The sequence below is a fragment of the Pristiophorus japonicus genome, chromosome 12 (assembly GCF_044704955.1).
Source record: "Pristiophorus japonicus isolate sPriJap1 chromosome 12, sPriJap1.hap1, whole genome shotgun sequence".
In the NCBI taxonomy this organism is placed as follows: Eukaryota; Metazoa; Chordata; class Chondrichthyes; family Pristiophoridae; genus Pristiophorus; species Pristiophorus japonicus.
In genome coordinates this window covers 205,328,806-205,342,887 of record NC_091988.1, presented here as the reverse complement: position 1 = coordinate 205,342,887, position 14,082 = coordinate 205,328,806, and the positions used below count along the sequence as shown (strand labels likewise).

The 14,082-nt window shown below is 46.2% G+C and overlaps 1 protein-coding gene across 4 annotated transcripts in view; it reads right to left on the bottom strand.

Annotated features, from left to right (window-relative positions):
• Positions 1-746: 746 nt before the first annotated feature.
• The window catches only part of ralgapb (Ral GTPase activating protein non-catalytic subunit beta), a 140,631-nt gene continuing 127,295 nt past the window's right edge, over positions 747-14,082 (bottom strand). For all 4 annotated transcript variants that reach the window (XM_070896492.1, XM_070896493.1, XM_070896494.1 and 1 more), the window contains 4 exons: positions 13,461-13,569; positions 10,502-10,580; positions 9,504-9,652; positions 747-8,352 (listed from right to left, as the gene is read on the bottom strand). In XM_070896492.1, coding sequence (XP_070752593.1) covers positions 8,159-8,352; positions 9,504-9,652; positions 10,502-10,580; positions 13,461-13,569 — 531 coding nt within the window. In that variant the 3' untranslated portion in view covers positions 747-8,158. The remainder of the gene's footprint in view (positions 8,353-9,503; positions 9,653-10,501; positions 10,581-13,460; positions 13,570-14,082) is intronic.

Genomic DNA, 14,082 nt, shown 5'->3' with positions numbered 1-14,082 from the left:
CGTTGGTCACCTTATTTCTTTGTCCAATATGTTCGGGAGGTATTAGAGGACGTGACCATTTGACCCCTGCTTGAACCACTACTCAGAATGAGCCAGGCATGCAAGTATTTTTGCCACAGCAGAATTGGGTTGGGCCCAAATAATTCTCCCCCTCACCCCTATTTTAAAATCAACACACAGTTGTTAATGCTCAGATAGCTCACCTGGCAAGGCAGCTATTTATTGCCTGGAGCTGAGCCTTCTCCTTAACCCACTGTGGCCCTTGTGGTGACAGCGCTCCCACAATGGGACATTCTGAAGTTGGTGCTGTGACCGGCCCGCGCAGAGCAGGAAGGACTCCGGTTCGGTACACAGTCTGCGAGAGCATCAGATGCACACGAGCAACTCCCCCTGGACAAGGAAAAGTTTAAAATCATCTGGCCAGGCTCGTCCTTATCCAGTGATCACTGCTGAAAGAAAGACTTGCATTTATATAGCACCTTTCACCACCTCAGGCTGTCCCAAAACACTTCACAGCCAATGAAGTACCTTTTGAAGTGCAGTCACTGTTGTAATGTAGGAAAATCAAATCGCCCATCCACACGCGGAAATGCAACTCAGAAAAGGCCCACACCTTCAGCTGAAATTGCTCGGATGAGAATTTTTTCAAATACAAGTTGTTGGTTAGTTGTTGAACTGGAAGTTTGTTCAAAGTCCATTTCAATTCCGGCTCACTCGCGCCAGCCCTTTGTAATATGGGTACAGGGTTAAGAAGCTCTTGAAATTTTATTGAATACATGAGATACATTCAATATCAGTACATTTCTCTGACACAGAATTGGCATAAATACAAAGAAACTCTTTGTGCCGATCCTAATAAGGAGAGATTAGGTACTGAAGACAACCCAGACTGCTGGCACTATTTACACAGATCCTCCTTTACTATACATCTCAGACTGAAGCCAGCATTATTTACAGAAAATACAATACTTTTAAATTATCCCCCAGAACTGTTTCATGCCAGGTTATCTTGACATTCAGTTTCATAATGATTGCACACAGTTTGTCACAAACAGCGAGCCTGCCCTTCCAATTAAAATAAAAAGACATAATCCCAGAAAGCCCAATGTTTCACTGCCCCTGGGAGATATCCAATAGCTCAGGAATTTTGCCTGACAAACCGACTGAATTGTACACTGGACCAGCAAAGTGACATTGTCCTATTACTTATTTAATTTGACCGATGGAAATATGCGAGTAAGGTACACTGCCAAGGTACACTGGGTAAAAGAGCCACCTGTGTAAGGAAGATTAGTGAGGGAGATTCTGAGCAAAGGGAATTCAGGTTCAGCTGCTGGTTTGCCTGTGAAGAGCAGCGCCACCTGCCTGAGCCCAAGTGTGGTGTGAGGACAGAGCAGGAGGCTGGGAGGCCCCGGCTCACAGGACCTGGCCATGAGCACAGTAGCCAGCACCATGCTGCAGATGCTGAGCCCAGTGCCTCCAGAACACATGGCTTTCAAAAAGAAAAAGGCCTGCATTTCTGTAGCGCCTTTCACGACCAAAGCGCTTTACAGCCAATCTTGTTGAAGTGTAGTCACTGTAATGTAGATTAACGACTTGCTCTGGTGCCACACGCAATCCGTTTTACACCTTACCAATGTGAAACCTGATGGTGGGAGTGTTTGCTGACTGGTGCCCGAGTTAATACCAGATTACTGGTTGTGTCGATGGGGTGTTGGTTACCAGCGGGTAAAAGACTAGCAGGAATCCTCACTCCCACCCACCCCCAACATTCTAAAGATAAAGGTACCATTTCTTAATTTATTAGTTCTCTATAAACAGATCGTACAATTCCCGACTATGACAGAAACACACGCACTTGACACAAGCCTGGCCCAGACTGAAAACGAACGTTGGGAATTTGAGATGGAGAAAATGAAACCAGTTTATGTCGGATGTGGGGAGAAGTGTAAAGCTGTACTTACAATCAGAATGTCCATACCTCAGATCCTCTCTCATCAACAGACACGGCTCACTGCACCCCAACTGGCACTTCCCTTCTGTCCTGAAGGTGTTGACTATTTACTGGAGAATAACTATGGTGCCTTTTGGCATCGCGCTGAAATGGCTATCGTTGATGTGGAAGCCTTGGCAGCGAGAATGGACAACTGCAGGCCTAGCCCGCCCTACCGATGTTCATATGCGCCAGGACAGCCATCGGGGTACAGGCCTGGCCACCCCACATTGGGAGAGGCCATCGGGAGGTACAGGCCTGGCCACCCCACATTGGGAGAGACCATCGGGGTACAGACCCAGCCACCCCACAATGGGAGAGACCATCGGGGTACAGGCCTGGCCACCCCACATTGGGAGAGACCATCGGGGGTACAGAACCAGCCAGCCCACATTGGGAGAGACCATCGGGGGTACAGACCCGGCCACCCCACATTGGGAGAGACCATCGGGGGTACAGAACCAGCCAGCCCACATTGGGAGAGGCCATCGGGGGGTACAGACCCGGCCACCCCACATTGGGAGAGGCCATCGGGGGGTACAGACCCGACCACCCCACATTGGGAGAGGCCATCGGGGGGTACAGACCCGGCCACCCCACATTGGGAGGGGCCATCGGGGGGTACAGACCCGGCCACCCCACATTGGGAGGGGCCATCGGGGGGTACAGACCCGGCCACCCCACATTGGGAGAGGCCATCGGGGGGTACAGACCCGGCCACCCCACATTGGGAGAGGCCAATTATACTGCCACCTATGCCGAGACCAACTAACGCAGCACAGACCCGGCGGTACCATCAGGCGAGCCCCGAGTGGTCAGTTTAAGAAGAAACCCTATCGGTGACCACAAGCTCATAAGGGACTGAAGGGAGGTAAGTTACAAGACAAGACACAGGTAATGAGCACACTGGCTTGTACAAGCTCTTGGCTCTCCTCAATACTAAGCACATGAAATAAAAGGGCACGATTTGTGCAACCTATGACCAATCCCACAGTCCGGCACACTGGAATCCTGCTATAAATGTGGGACAAGACACACACACACAGCAGGAAAGTCCCAGGACTGATTCCAGGCCCATGCTATTGAAATGATTTAGTGGGGGGGGAAAAACACAGGGGTTCCTGCTCCTGAATCCTATCCAGCCACTCCAAATGAACAATGCACATTGACTTTGATCCTACCCCCAGCCCACAAACAGCTCAACACTCCACCCCAGGCTCACACAGGAAGACTGGCCACTTAAGCAAGATGCTGGAGGGAGAGTCAGTGCCTTTGTGGTGGGAGAAAATCTGCCTTTAACCCCCCCTCCACCCCCCCTACCCCCCAAAAAAAAATATCACCTTAAGTGTGCAAACAGGAGTTCTACCCTTTGCTTACCTGAGCAAGCTCCATTACTGCAGGCACTGACACCGTTACTGGCATCAGAGATAAACATCGGACAGTAATGGAGGGAGCAGAGCGGGAATGTGGAGCTGGGCAGATGACCATTAGTGGCGGACTGGCGAATCTGGCTGGTCTATGGGTGACGGGGTGTTGACGCAGAGTGTAACTGCAGCACACTCCCAACACCACCAGCAAACCTGCCTTCACACCGGGCGCTATAGCCCACGGAGAACTTGGACCGCGAGAAAGAACAAACTTGTATTTATATAGCGCCTTCCACGACCCAAGGACATCCCAAAGCTCTTCGCAGCCAATTAAGTACTTTTGGAGTGTAGCCACTATCGTAATGAGGGAATCGCGGTAGCCAATTTGCGCACAGCAAGCTCCCACACACAACAATAAGATAAATGACCAGATAATCTCAAATAGTCAGAGACTGCCCTCTGCCGGTCAGAAACGATGAGAAACAAACTCATTGACAAACACGTCCTGACGGGATTCCCTCCAGGAGAGAAAATGTTCTTTTAAAAATAAATATAAGGCGTGCACACAATATGCAAACACGTTATATATATATTTTTAAGTCATTAGATTAAACAACATTTAGTGGGAGCGAGGCAAAGAGCAGAGCTGGCACCTTGGAAGGGCAGCAAACAGGTTGCAATCGCCAAGTAACATCACCGAATGGAGTACTGAAACGTTGTGCTCGATGAGCTTTAAGAACCGACAGCACTAGAAAGACAACAGGCCTGACCGAGCACATGGAAGAGGAAAGTGGATGTGGGCTGGGGCAGGTGACTCGGTGCAGTGGGATTTAACGCACTCTCATTCTGCATTTACAGCTCCCCGGAGGCAGCCTTGAGAAGGAGTGCAGTAAATTGCTTGTCCTCCTGCTGTGCATTTCCTGCACTGCTGATTATTTGGTTAACAAAACAATGCCGAACACCTCAGGCTGATTTATATTTAAAAAAAGCCACAACTCTAAAATCGCTCAAATCATCGTGGAGCTTTATGAGCAGAAATAAAAACTGGATTCCACAGAAGTGCAGATAACAGCCTTCTTTGAACAATCAGGAAGTACTGGTCGAGTCACAGTAGGGGCATAAAAACAAGTTTGGAGAACAGAATGGAGACGGTCGCTCAGTTATCTATTAGTTGACAAAACAAACAGAAATAGTCCCATTACCAACAGACACATTCCTGCCTCTATGACCTTTCAACTTATTTGGCTTAAATTCTGTTCATTGAAAATAGAATTAATTACTGCACACAGAAAACAAAACTACTCCAACCGTGCACAATAATAGATCATACACACACAGTGATTATCAATCTGGGGACTGAGTGACCTACAAAATATTAAGGGGAATCGATAGGGTAGACAGAGAGAAACTACCTGCTGGTTGGGGAGTCTAGGACGAGGGGGCACAGTCTAAAAATTAGAGCCAGATCCTTCAGGAGTGAAGTTAGGAAACACTTCTATACACAAAGGTGGTAGAAGTTTGGAATTCTCTTCTGCAAACGGCAATTGATGCTAGATCCATTGTTAGTTTTAAATCTGAGATTGATATTTGGTAACCAAAGGTATTACGGGATATGGGCCATGATCTCATTGAATGGTGGAACAGGTTTGAGCGGCTGAATGGCCACCTTCTGTTCCTTTGTTTCCACAGAAGCCGTATATTAAAATTCACCCCCGGCCCTGCCATGAATATGAAATCTGTGTGAATGCTTGTGCTTTGAAATGGAATCACATTTTTGCTTTTACAACTATTGAAATGAAGACTCACATTACCATTTGGAAGCTGGGTTTGGAAGCTGTACCTGTGAGAGCAGACAACTATGGGTAAGGAATGTTTAAATGGTTACTTACTGCAGACTGGCTCGTTTTACACTGATTAAATAGACAGGTTTGAAAGCTAAACTGAAAGTCTGAGGGTCCCACACAGCTGGGGTGAGTCCAGCCGCCTGGAGCACTCGCCAGTGCCCCACCCTCAGTGTTACTGCACCACAAGAATAAAACTGCCCCGATCCGACTCCACAACATCCCCCGAGGCAGTGCTGGCTATCGGCACCGAGGGAAACATGCACAGGATAGTTCTTTGTGCATGAGACATATCTTTTAAAAGGAATCCTAGTTATGCACAAAATAAAAGCTCAGACACAGTTCCGGACTGAGAGTGGTCAGCAACTTGAATTTTTGTTTGCAGCAGTTCCCAGTATCTCCTTTTGCCCTTCGAAGGCTATATGGCCCACTATTGCTCCTCGTTCTTATGTCCCACCCAATCAAATGTTATTTAGCTCACTATGTCCTTCACTCACTCAGTGTGAAAGGCTACTTATGTATTGCTATCAAAGCCTGTTTCTTGGTATCGGAATTGCTTGGAATCAATCACAATTCTCAAACCAAACTAATGAGCAATGCAGATGGATATAATTTCCGTTTGCCTGATGGGGAGAGTCCTCTGTGGCGCCCACGATACTCGGGCATGGGTTGGCATCAATCAAGATGGAGAGACTGCCAAGTGTGCACAAGGGGATGGCTCGAGTTAAACTCGTTAGATCTTCGCAGCCCGCCACCCTCTCCCCCTCCCCCTCCCCAGCCAAGGCTGCTGGCCAGCTGACCGCTGATACTGTTCGGGGCTTGCTTGCCTTGCAGGATTACCGGGATCCCAGTCCCAGGTTTACCACCCCAGATGCTGGCTGGCTGGTCGATCAGCTGTGTCCAGGGTCACTGCAATCTCACCAACCCAGGGACGCAAACCCGCGGGGTCTGAGCAGGGACGGACATTGTTTAATTGCCTGGCTACTGGGCAAAAATCTAATCAGGACATTTACATTTATTCAAAAGCAAAATACTGCGGATGCTGGAAGCTGAAATAAAAACAGAAAATGCAGGAAATACTCAGCAGGTTGGGCAGCATCTGTAGAGAGAGAAACAGAGTTAATGTTTCAGCTCGATGTTGTAATGAAAGGTCATCGACCTGAAACGTTAACTCTTGTTTCTCTCTCCACAAATGCTGCCTGACCCGCTGAGTGTTTCCAGCATTTTCAATTAAATATATTTATTTATTAAAAAAGGTTTATACTATAAAAAGGTGTTCCCGGGTTGCTCTGCGCCCCATTAACTAATTAAAATAAAGCATAAAAATGGAGCAGGAAGGAGTTTGCTCACTCATTGTTAGAAACACAAGGGACAGTGAAGGGTTCAGGCAGGTGTCAATGTTTTGTTCCTGTATAGCGGCAGCCCCAGTTTTCTTGGCGTGATCACTGTTCACTGAAGTTATATTATTCACATGGTCAGATCTCTGAATGGAAAGTATTCGGTTTGTACGGTTTCTAATGTGGCTCGTTGGGCAAATTAAACAAATGGTTTGAGAACCGAGAGACGGTTTTAAAAGTAACCATCATTTCCTCAAATGGAAACGAGAAAACGGTTGAGGTTAAAATAAACAAAAATAAAACCCGTATAAATACTTGAAATGCTTCGTGATCGGCAAATTAATGATAAAAAATAATAAAAAGACAATTCTGCATGGTGTGTGGAAGGCTTCGAATCAAACTCGCGCAGTTCAGGGTGATTTTACTTTGTACCACAGCCTGGGTGAATGATTTCCATTGCACGACTCCGCAGCAACAAGTTATTCTCAGCCTGCCTCACTGAGGAGAGGGATCACTGGCCTCTCTCTGATCAGGGGAGTGAGCGCCGCTTCCAGGCATCGTAGGAAAGACTTGGGGAGATTGCACTGAGGTGCTATGGGGAAAAAATATCACAGCTCTCCCATGGTCGAATGCAAACGTGAACAATCCGGGTTTACAGAGTGCCGTTTAATCTCTGACTACAAAGGACGGAGATTCAGGAATATACCTGTGGGAGAGCGCCATAGCTGGGACACAAGGAGCCTTTACCATCGGTACCTTGTGTGGACTTCTTCACTCCCTTATACCTCTTCCTTCCCCACGTTGCTGACTTGTTCTACATACCTTCTAAGCTTTTTTTTTTTGGGAGTAGTACAGAGCCTGATAAATGGCATTTCAGCCCGAATATTCACAGCTTGCAGGACATCAGGGAGAGTGAAAAGCTCGCTTGTGTTGGTATTGTGCTAACGTTCAGGATTGCACGAAGCTGATAATAACTGCACTGATACTGTCCTAGTGCACAGGGTGATTCCAGGATAAGCGTTTCCTGGCGATCGAGAATCACATTGCCTGGCATTAGGATTCCAATAATGAGCGGCTTGGTGCCTTAACAATGAAAATCACTGACCTAGGTCGACAAATGGAAGAGGTACCTCCCTTTCTCCCAGCCCTAGCCCCATTCCTTCTAGTTATGGTGCTAACAATGAATAGCAAGGGTAGTTTTGTGCTGTGGAATCACTCCCACCAGTATCGAAATCGAGTCTGCCCCAAGCTCACTTCACCTCTACCACTGTTTATCCGTGCAGGATCAGTGGCAGGTCTAGGAGCCAACAGTACAGCACTATTGCACACCGTGCCACATAGTTGATCAAAGATACACTACATAATACAGATTTCAAGTACTGTACAGAAATTCGCTTATGTTCAGTAAGGCTGTCTTGCAGTTCAGTATAAAATGGGTTTTATATATTTCTCAAAAATCAATTTTACGTCCTTAATACACATTTACACAGAACCAGCTGGGATAGGCTGCTATCCAGAGCTGTGGATAGCAGTCGGTGCTTTGCATCACATTCTCGATTGGCCAAGTGCCTGTCTAAGTAGTAAAATAGCTTATAAATACTCTCGGCAGGGGTAGTGTGTCTACGGGTTCAGGGTTTTCGGCCCCACCTCCTGGAAGAGTGAAGTGTAAAACTCCGGCTCCAGCAGCTTGTTGCGGTATTTGTGGACGATGTCCGCTATCTTCTGTTTCCTCCTGACGTGGGGTGGATTGTAAGAGTCACTCTCCAACCTCTTCCGTCGACAGATGTTTATAATCGTCTGTCGGACCAAAAACCCTGAAGCAAAAAGCACACACACACACACAAATCACTGGTTATCGCACTTCGATGTATTTGTTATTGGGGACAGTAACACTCTCCCATCCCCTCAATTATTTACTCTCCTTCCTCCAATTAGCTATCTCCATGCCGAGCACTAACCCCGGCACAGCAGACAGAAGAGCAATTTAAGAATGCATAAATTGAAAGAAAGAAACACTTTACCCCACCATATCTGTTGCTTCCAAAGTCTGTGAATGACTACCTTAGTCAAAGACCTGCTCACCCTCCACCCCCCGTACCAAACACTACCTGCAAATCAAACAGGTTCACTAGTGTGGTGGTTATGTTACTCTGCACCTCAAATCCATCCCAAGGTCTGAGATGGTCTCCATTTAAATCTCTCGCTTTAAAGTTTAGTACCTTGTAAATTAAAGTATGGAAAGCCCAAACTGAAGTAAAACCTCCCAACTGATGATTTGCTTATGGAAACAGCTTATTTTTGCATTGAGCACAAGAAAAATTGCATCAATCAGGTCTTGCCCAATTCCCAGCTGCATTTCTTGTTACAGAAACTCTAGGAATGGTTTTACAGATAGGAGATAGCACAGCTCTGAATACAGATACTTGTATCCCATGTAATTTACAGCGTTGTCCAGACACAGCCACAGTATCATAGGGACTCCAGTAAAGCAAGCAAAGCAATGGCAGTGCTGCAGAGGCAAGAAGCTTCCTTTGGTAGGAGGGGGTTTTGTCTGGTGCTTCTTGACTGGACAAATGAGCGTTTCACCATTCCTGGTCTGAATGCACCTTCCTCTGGCCAGACTCACAGCTGCAACTTTGCACTAATGGAGTATGCACGAGATATCAGCTGCGTCAAAGTTAGGCCTGAAACTTTGGGATGATTGTGAGAACCTTGCACATGGCTGAGGTGGGGAACACAGCACCTCCGACTCGGGAGGTACCTTGCACTGGCTCTCCCGACACACCGTGACATCCCACCAATATCCTTCTCATTTCTTCACAGCAAGAGTGACCGGAGACAAAGCAATGGAGCTCGGGTCATCAGGAACAACCGAAAGGTGTACGCTTTGAGCAGGCAGGCAACCGTCCACTTGACTCGAAACATAAAGCAGAACACTTCATTCCTCGCCGGTTGGTGTCCTTACCTAATGCTCGCCGACTCACTACCATCCCATCAACCAATGGAATCACCATGCTGAACTTCCCAGTAGCCCCTTGAACCTTTATTCTGAAGAGACCAGTCTTCAGGGGATGGATGAAAATGACTGGCACATCCTTGTCTGACGTGGTGATCCTAAAAAAACAAGAGCAGATGAAAGAAAAATACTCAACACAGTCTGTACAGAATGTGGAGACAGACTCGCTCACTCATTACAGGCACAAGTTCCTAAATAACAGAAAAGATGGGTTGCCACAGAATGTTGTTTATGCCAGTGCAGAGGTGTCGAGCCAGGTTTTCTCAAGCATTAATTAGGTGCCCCCCTCCCCTCCCCTCTCCTCTCCTCCCCAGTGCAATCTGTGAGGGAGGGGCAGAGACTGGCGGGGTGGGGAAATCAGGTACACAGGAGCGTAAATATGCTCCTCTCCATCCCGTCTCCCGAAGGCCAAGGGAATGCCCAAATGAACATGTGTCTATGTCAAGAAAATTATTTTCAAATGGTAGGGGAGCAAAACTTAAATTCAACACAAAAAAAAGACTCTGAACCAAAGGTTCATTCCTAACAAATAACTGAACAGCCAACACAGCAAAGTCAGACCCAACAATGAGCTCTGAAACTGGCAGCAGAATAAAGCTTTACACTGATGCCTGCAGGAGCGAGCTTTGCTACAACTTTTAAAGGTGTACAGCGCTGGGCGTGGGTGAAGAGAGCGATGCATCAGGGTTCCAGGGCAGCAAAGGTGTGCTCCCGATTGAATACTTCAGTGAGGCTTCCACCATAAGCAGCAGAAGCTTTCTGTGGCCCAACACAAACCCACTGAAGCGCCAGGGCTGCTCAAATCGGTGCACAATTACAGCCACTAAGCCCTGCGAAACAACAGCTTAAAATCAGAAAAAGATCTCAGCAAGTCTCGAGAAAGAGCGTTAAGTGTGAATTTCATAGCTTTTTACAAAGAAAAATCACAGTTAGAGGAATGAGAGTACCTGAGAGATGTGCTGCTGTTTGTAGTGGTCTCTACTCCAGTGCTGGTCTCTGGCAGAAGATCATTCAGAGGAAAATTCTCTAGAAAAAGATCACAACTTATTAGATGGATAGAAACATAGAAAATAGGTGCAGGAGTAGGCCATTTGGCCCTTTGAGCCTGCACCGCCATTCAATAAGATCATGGTTGATCATTCACCTCAGTACCCCTTTCCTGCTTTCTCTCCATACCCCTTGATCCCTTTAGCCGTAAGGGCCATATCTAACTCCCTCTTGAATATATCCAATGAACTGGCCTCAACAACTCTCTGCGGCAGGGAATTCCACAGGTTAACAACTCTCTGAGTGAAGAAGTTTCTCCTCATCTCAGTCCAAAATGGCTTACCCCTTATCCTAAGACTATGTCCCCTGGTTCTGGACTTCCCCAACATCGGGAACATTCTTCCCGCAGCTAACCTGTCCAGTCCAGTCAGTACTTTATACATTTCTATGAGATCCCCTCTCATCCTTCTAAACTCCAATGAATAAAGGCCCAGTTGCTCCAGTCTCTCCTCATATGTCAGTCCAGCTATCCCGGGAATCAGTCTGGTGAACCTTCGCTGCACTCCCTCAATAGCAAGAATGTCCTTCCTCAAATTAGGAGACCAAAACTGAATACAATATTCCAGCTGAGGCCTCACCAAGGCCCTGTACAATTGCAGTAAGACCTCCCTGCTCCTATAATCAAATCCCCTAGCTATGAAGGCCAACATGCCATTTGCCTTCTTCACCACCTGTTGTACCTGCATGCCAACTTTCAATGACTGATGAACCATGACACCCAGGTCTCGTTGCATCTCCCCTTTTCCGAATCTGCCGCATTCAGATAATATTCTGCTTTCGTATTTTTGCCACCAAAGTGGATAACCTCACAATTATCCACATTAAACTGCATCTGCCATGCATTTGCCCATTCACCTAACCTGTCCAAATCACCCTGCAGCCTCTTAGCATCCTCCTCACAGCTCACACCGCCACCCAGTTTAGTGTCATCTGCAAACTTGGTGATATTACACTCAATTCCTTCATCCAAATAATTAATGTATATTGTAAAGAGCTGGGGTCCCAGCACTGAGTCCTGCGGCACTCCACTTGTCACTGCCTCCCATTCCGAAAAGAACCCGTTTATCCCGACTCTCTGCTTCCTGTCTGCCAACCAGTTCTCTATCCACGTCAGTACATTACCCCCAATACCATGTGCTTTGATTTTGCACACCAATCTCTTATGTGGGACCTTGTCAAAGGCCTTTTGAAAGTCCAAATACACCACATCCACTGGTTCTCCCTTGTCCACTCGACTAGTTACATCCTCAAAAAATTCCAGATGATTTGTCAAGCATGATTTCCCTTTCATAAATCCATGCTGACTTGGACCAATCCGGTCACTGCTTTCCAAATGTGTTTATATGTCATCCTTAATAATTGATTCCAACATTTTCCCCACTACTGATGTCAGGCTAACCGGTCGATAATTACCCGTTTTCTCTCTCCCTCCTTTTTTAAAAAGTGGTGTTACATTAGCTACCCTCCAGTCCATAGGAACTGATCCAGAGTCAATAGACTGTTGGAAAATGATCACCAATGCATCCACTATTTCTAGGGCTACTTCCTTAAGTACTCTGGGATGCAGACAATCAGGCCCCGGGGATTTATCAGCCTTCAATCCCATCAATTTCCCCAACACAATTTCCCGCCTAATAAGGATATTCTTCAGTTCCTCCTTCTCACTAGACCTTCGGTCCCCTAGTACATCCGGAAGGTTATTTGTGTCTTCCTTCGTGAAGACAGAACCAAAGTAATTGTTCAATTGGTCTGCCATTTCTTTGTTCCCCATTATAAATTCACCAGAGTCCGACTGCAAGGGACCTACGTTTGTCTTCACTAATCTTTTTCTCTTCACATATCTGTAGAAACTTTTGCAGTCTGTTTTTATGTTCCCGGCGAGCTTCCTCTCGAACTCTATTTTTCCCTTTCTAATTAAATCCTTTGTCCTCCTCTGCTGAATTCTAAATTTCTCCCAGTCCTCAGGTTTGCTGCTTTTTCTGGCCAATTTATATGCCCCTTCCTTGGATCTAACACTATCCTTAATTTCCCTTGTTAGCCACGGTTGAGCCACCTTCCCCGTTTTATTTTTACTCCAGACAGGGATGTACAATTGTTGAAGTTTATCCATGTGATCTATAAATGTTTGCCATTGCCTATCCACCGTCAACCCTTTAAATATCATTTGCCAGTCTATTCCATCCAATTCACGTCTCATACCATCGAAGTTAGCTTTCCTTAAGTTCAGGACCCTAGTCTCTGAATTAACTGTGTCACTCTCCATCTTAATAAAGAATTCTACTGTATTATGGTCACTCTTCCCCAAGGGGCCTCGCACAACAAGATTGCTAATTAGTCCCTTCTCATTTCACATCACCCAGTCTAGGATGGCCAGCTCTCAGTTGGTTCCTCGACATATTGGTCAAGAAAACCATCCTTAATACACTCCAGGAAATCCTCCTCCAGCGCATTGCTACCAGTTTGGTTAGCCCAATCTATATTTAAATTAAAGTTGCCCATGATAACTGCTGTACCTTTATTGCACACATCCCTTATTTCTTGTTTCATACTACATCAACAGGAATGGCCTTAGAAACACTATAAATACTTGAAGACCTCATAAGCTGACTGGTCTTGTTACATCAAGTGTTATTTGATAGGAAATGAATGCGTAAACAAGACTATAAACATACATAACAAAACACCCACACAGCAAGGACTATAATTTTGCAGTGGTGAGACAAAGCGCTTCGCTTACATACTGAAATTCCCAAATTCCTTCGGGAATGACCCGTTAGTTATTCCAGCTGAAGGGAGAACAGTAACACGCAGCTGTAACACAGTGGCTGTTAAATGGCTCTTAGAAATACTATCCTATACCTATGTCATCGTAGCGTTCGACCCACACAACAATAACCTTCGTTTCAGGGCCCAGCGGAGGGACAGTCCGACCAAGTGGCAGCTTCTTGGTTTTTTGTGTAGGACTCAGCTTTAGAAGAAGTGAAATAAAAGTCAGTAAAATGTCACAGTGACTGAGTCATTCACAGTACAAGAAATAACTTGCATTTATATACCATCTTTCACATCCAAATCAATTGCTTTTGAAGTGCAGTCACTGTTGTAACGTAGACAAACGCGGCAACAAATTTACACACAGCAAGATCACACAAACAGCATGTGATAATTTCCAGATAATCTGTTTTTAGTGATGTTGGTTGAGGGATAAATATTGTCCGGGACACTGGGGAGAACTCCCCTCCTCTTCTTTGAATAGTGCCATGGGATCTTTTATGTCCACTTGAGAAGACAAGTGGGATCTTTGTTTAAAAACATATCTGAAAGACAGCACCTCTGACAGTGTGGCGCTCCCTCAGTAGTGCACAGGAAGTGTCAGTCGAGTACACACAACCTTCAGACCGGGGGGAGGGGGGGAAAGAGTGCTAACACCGAGTCAAAGCTGACAATTACTTTGAAGAACAGTGATTGCTAATATGTAGGGAAA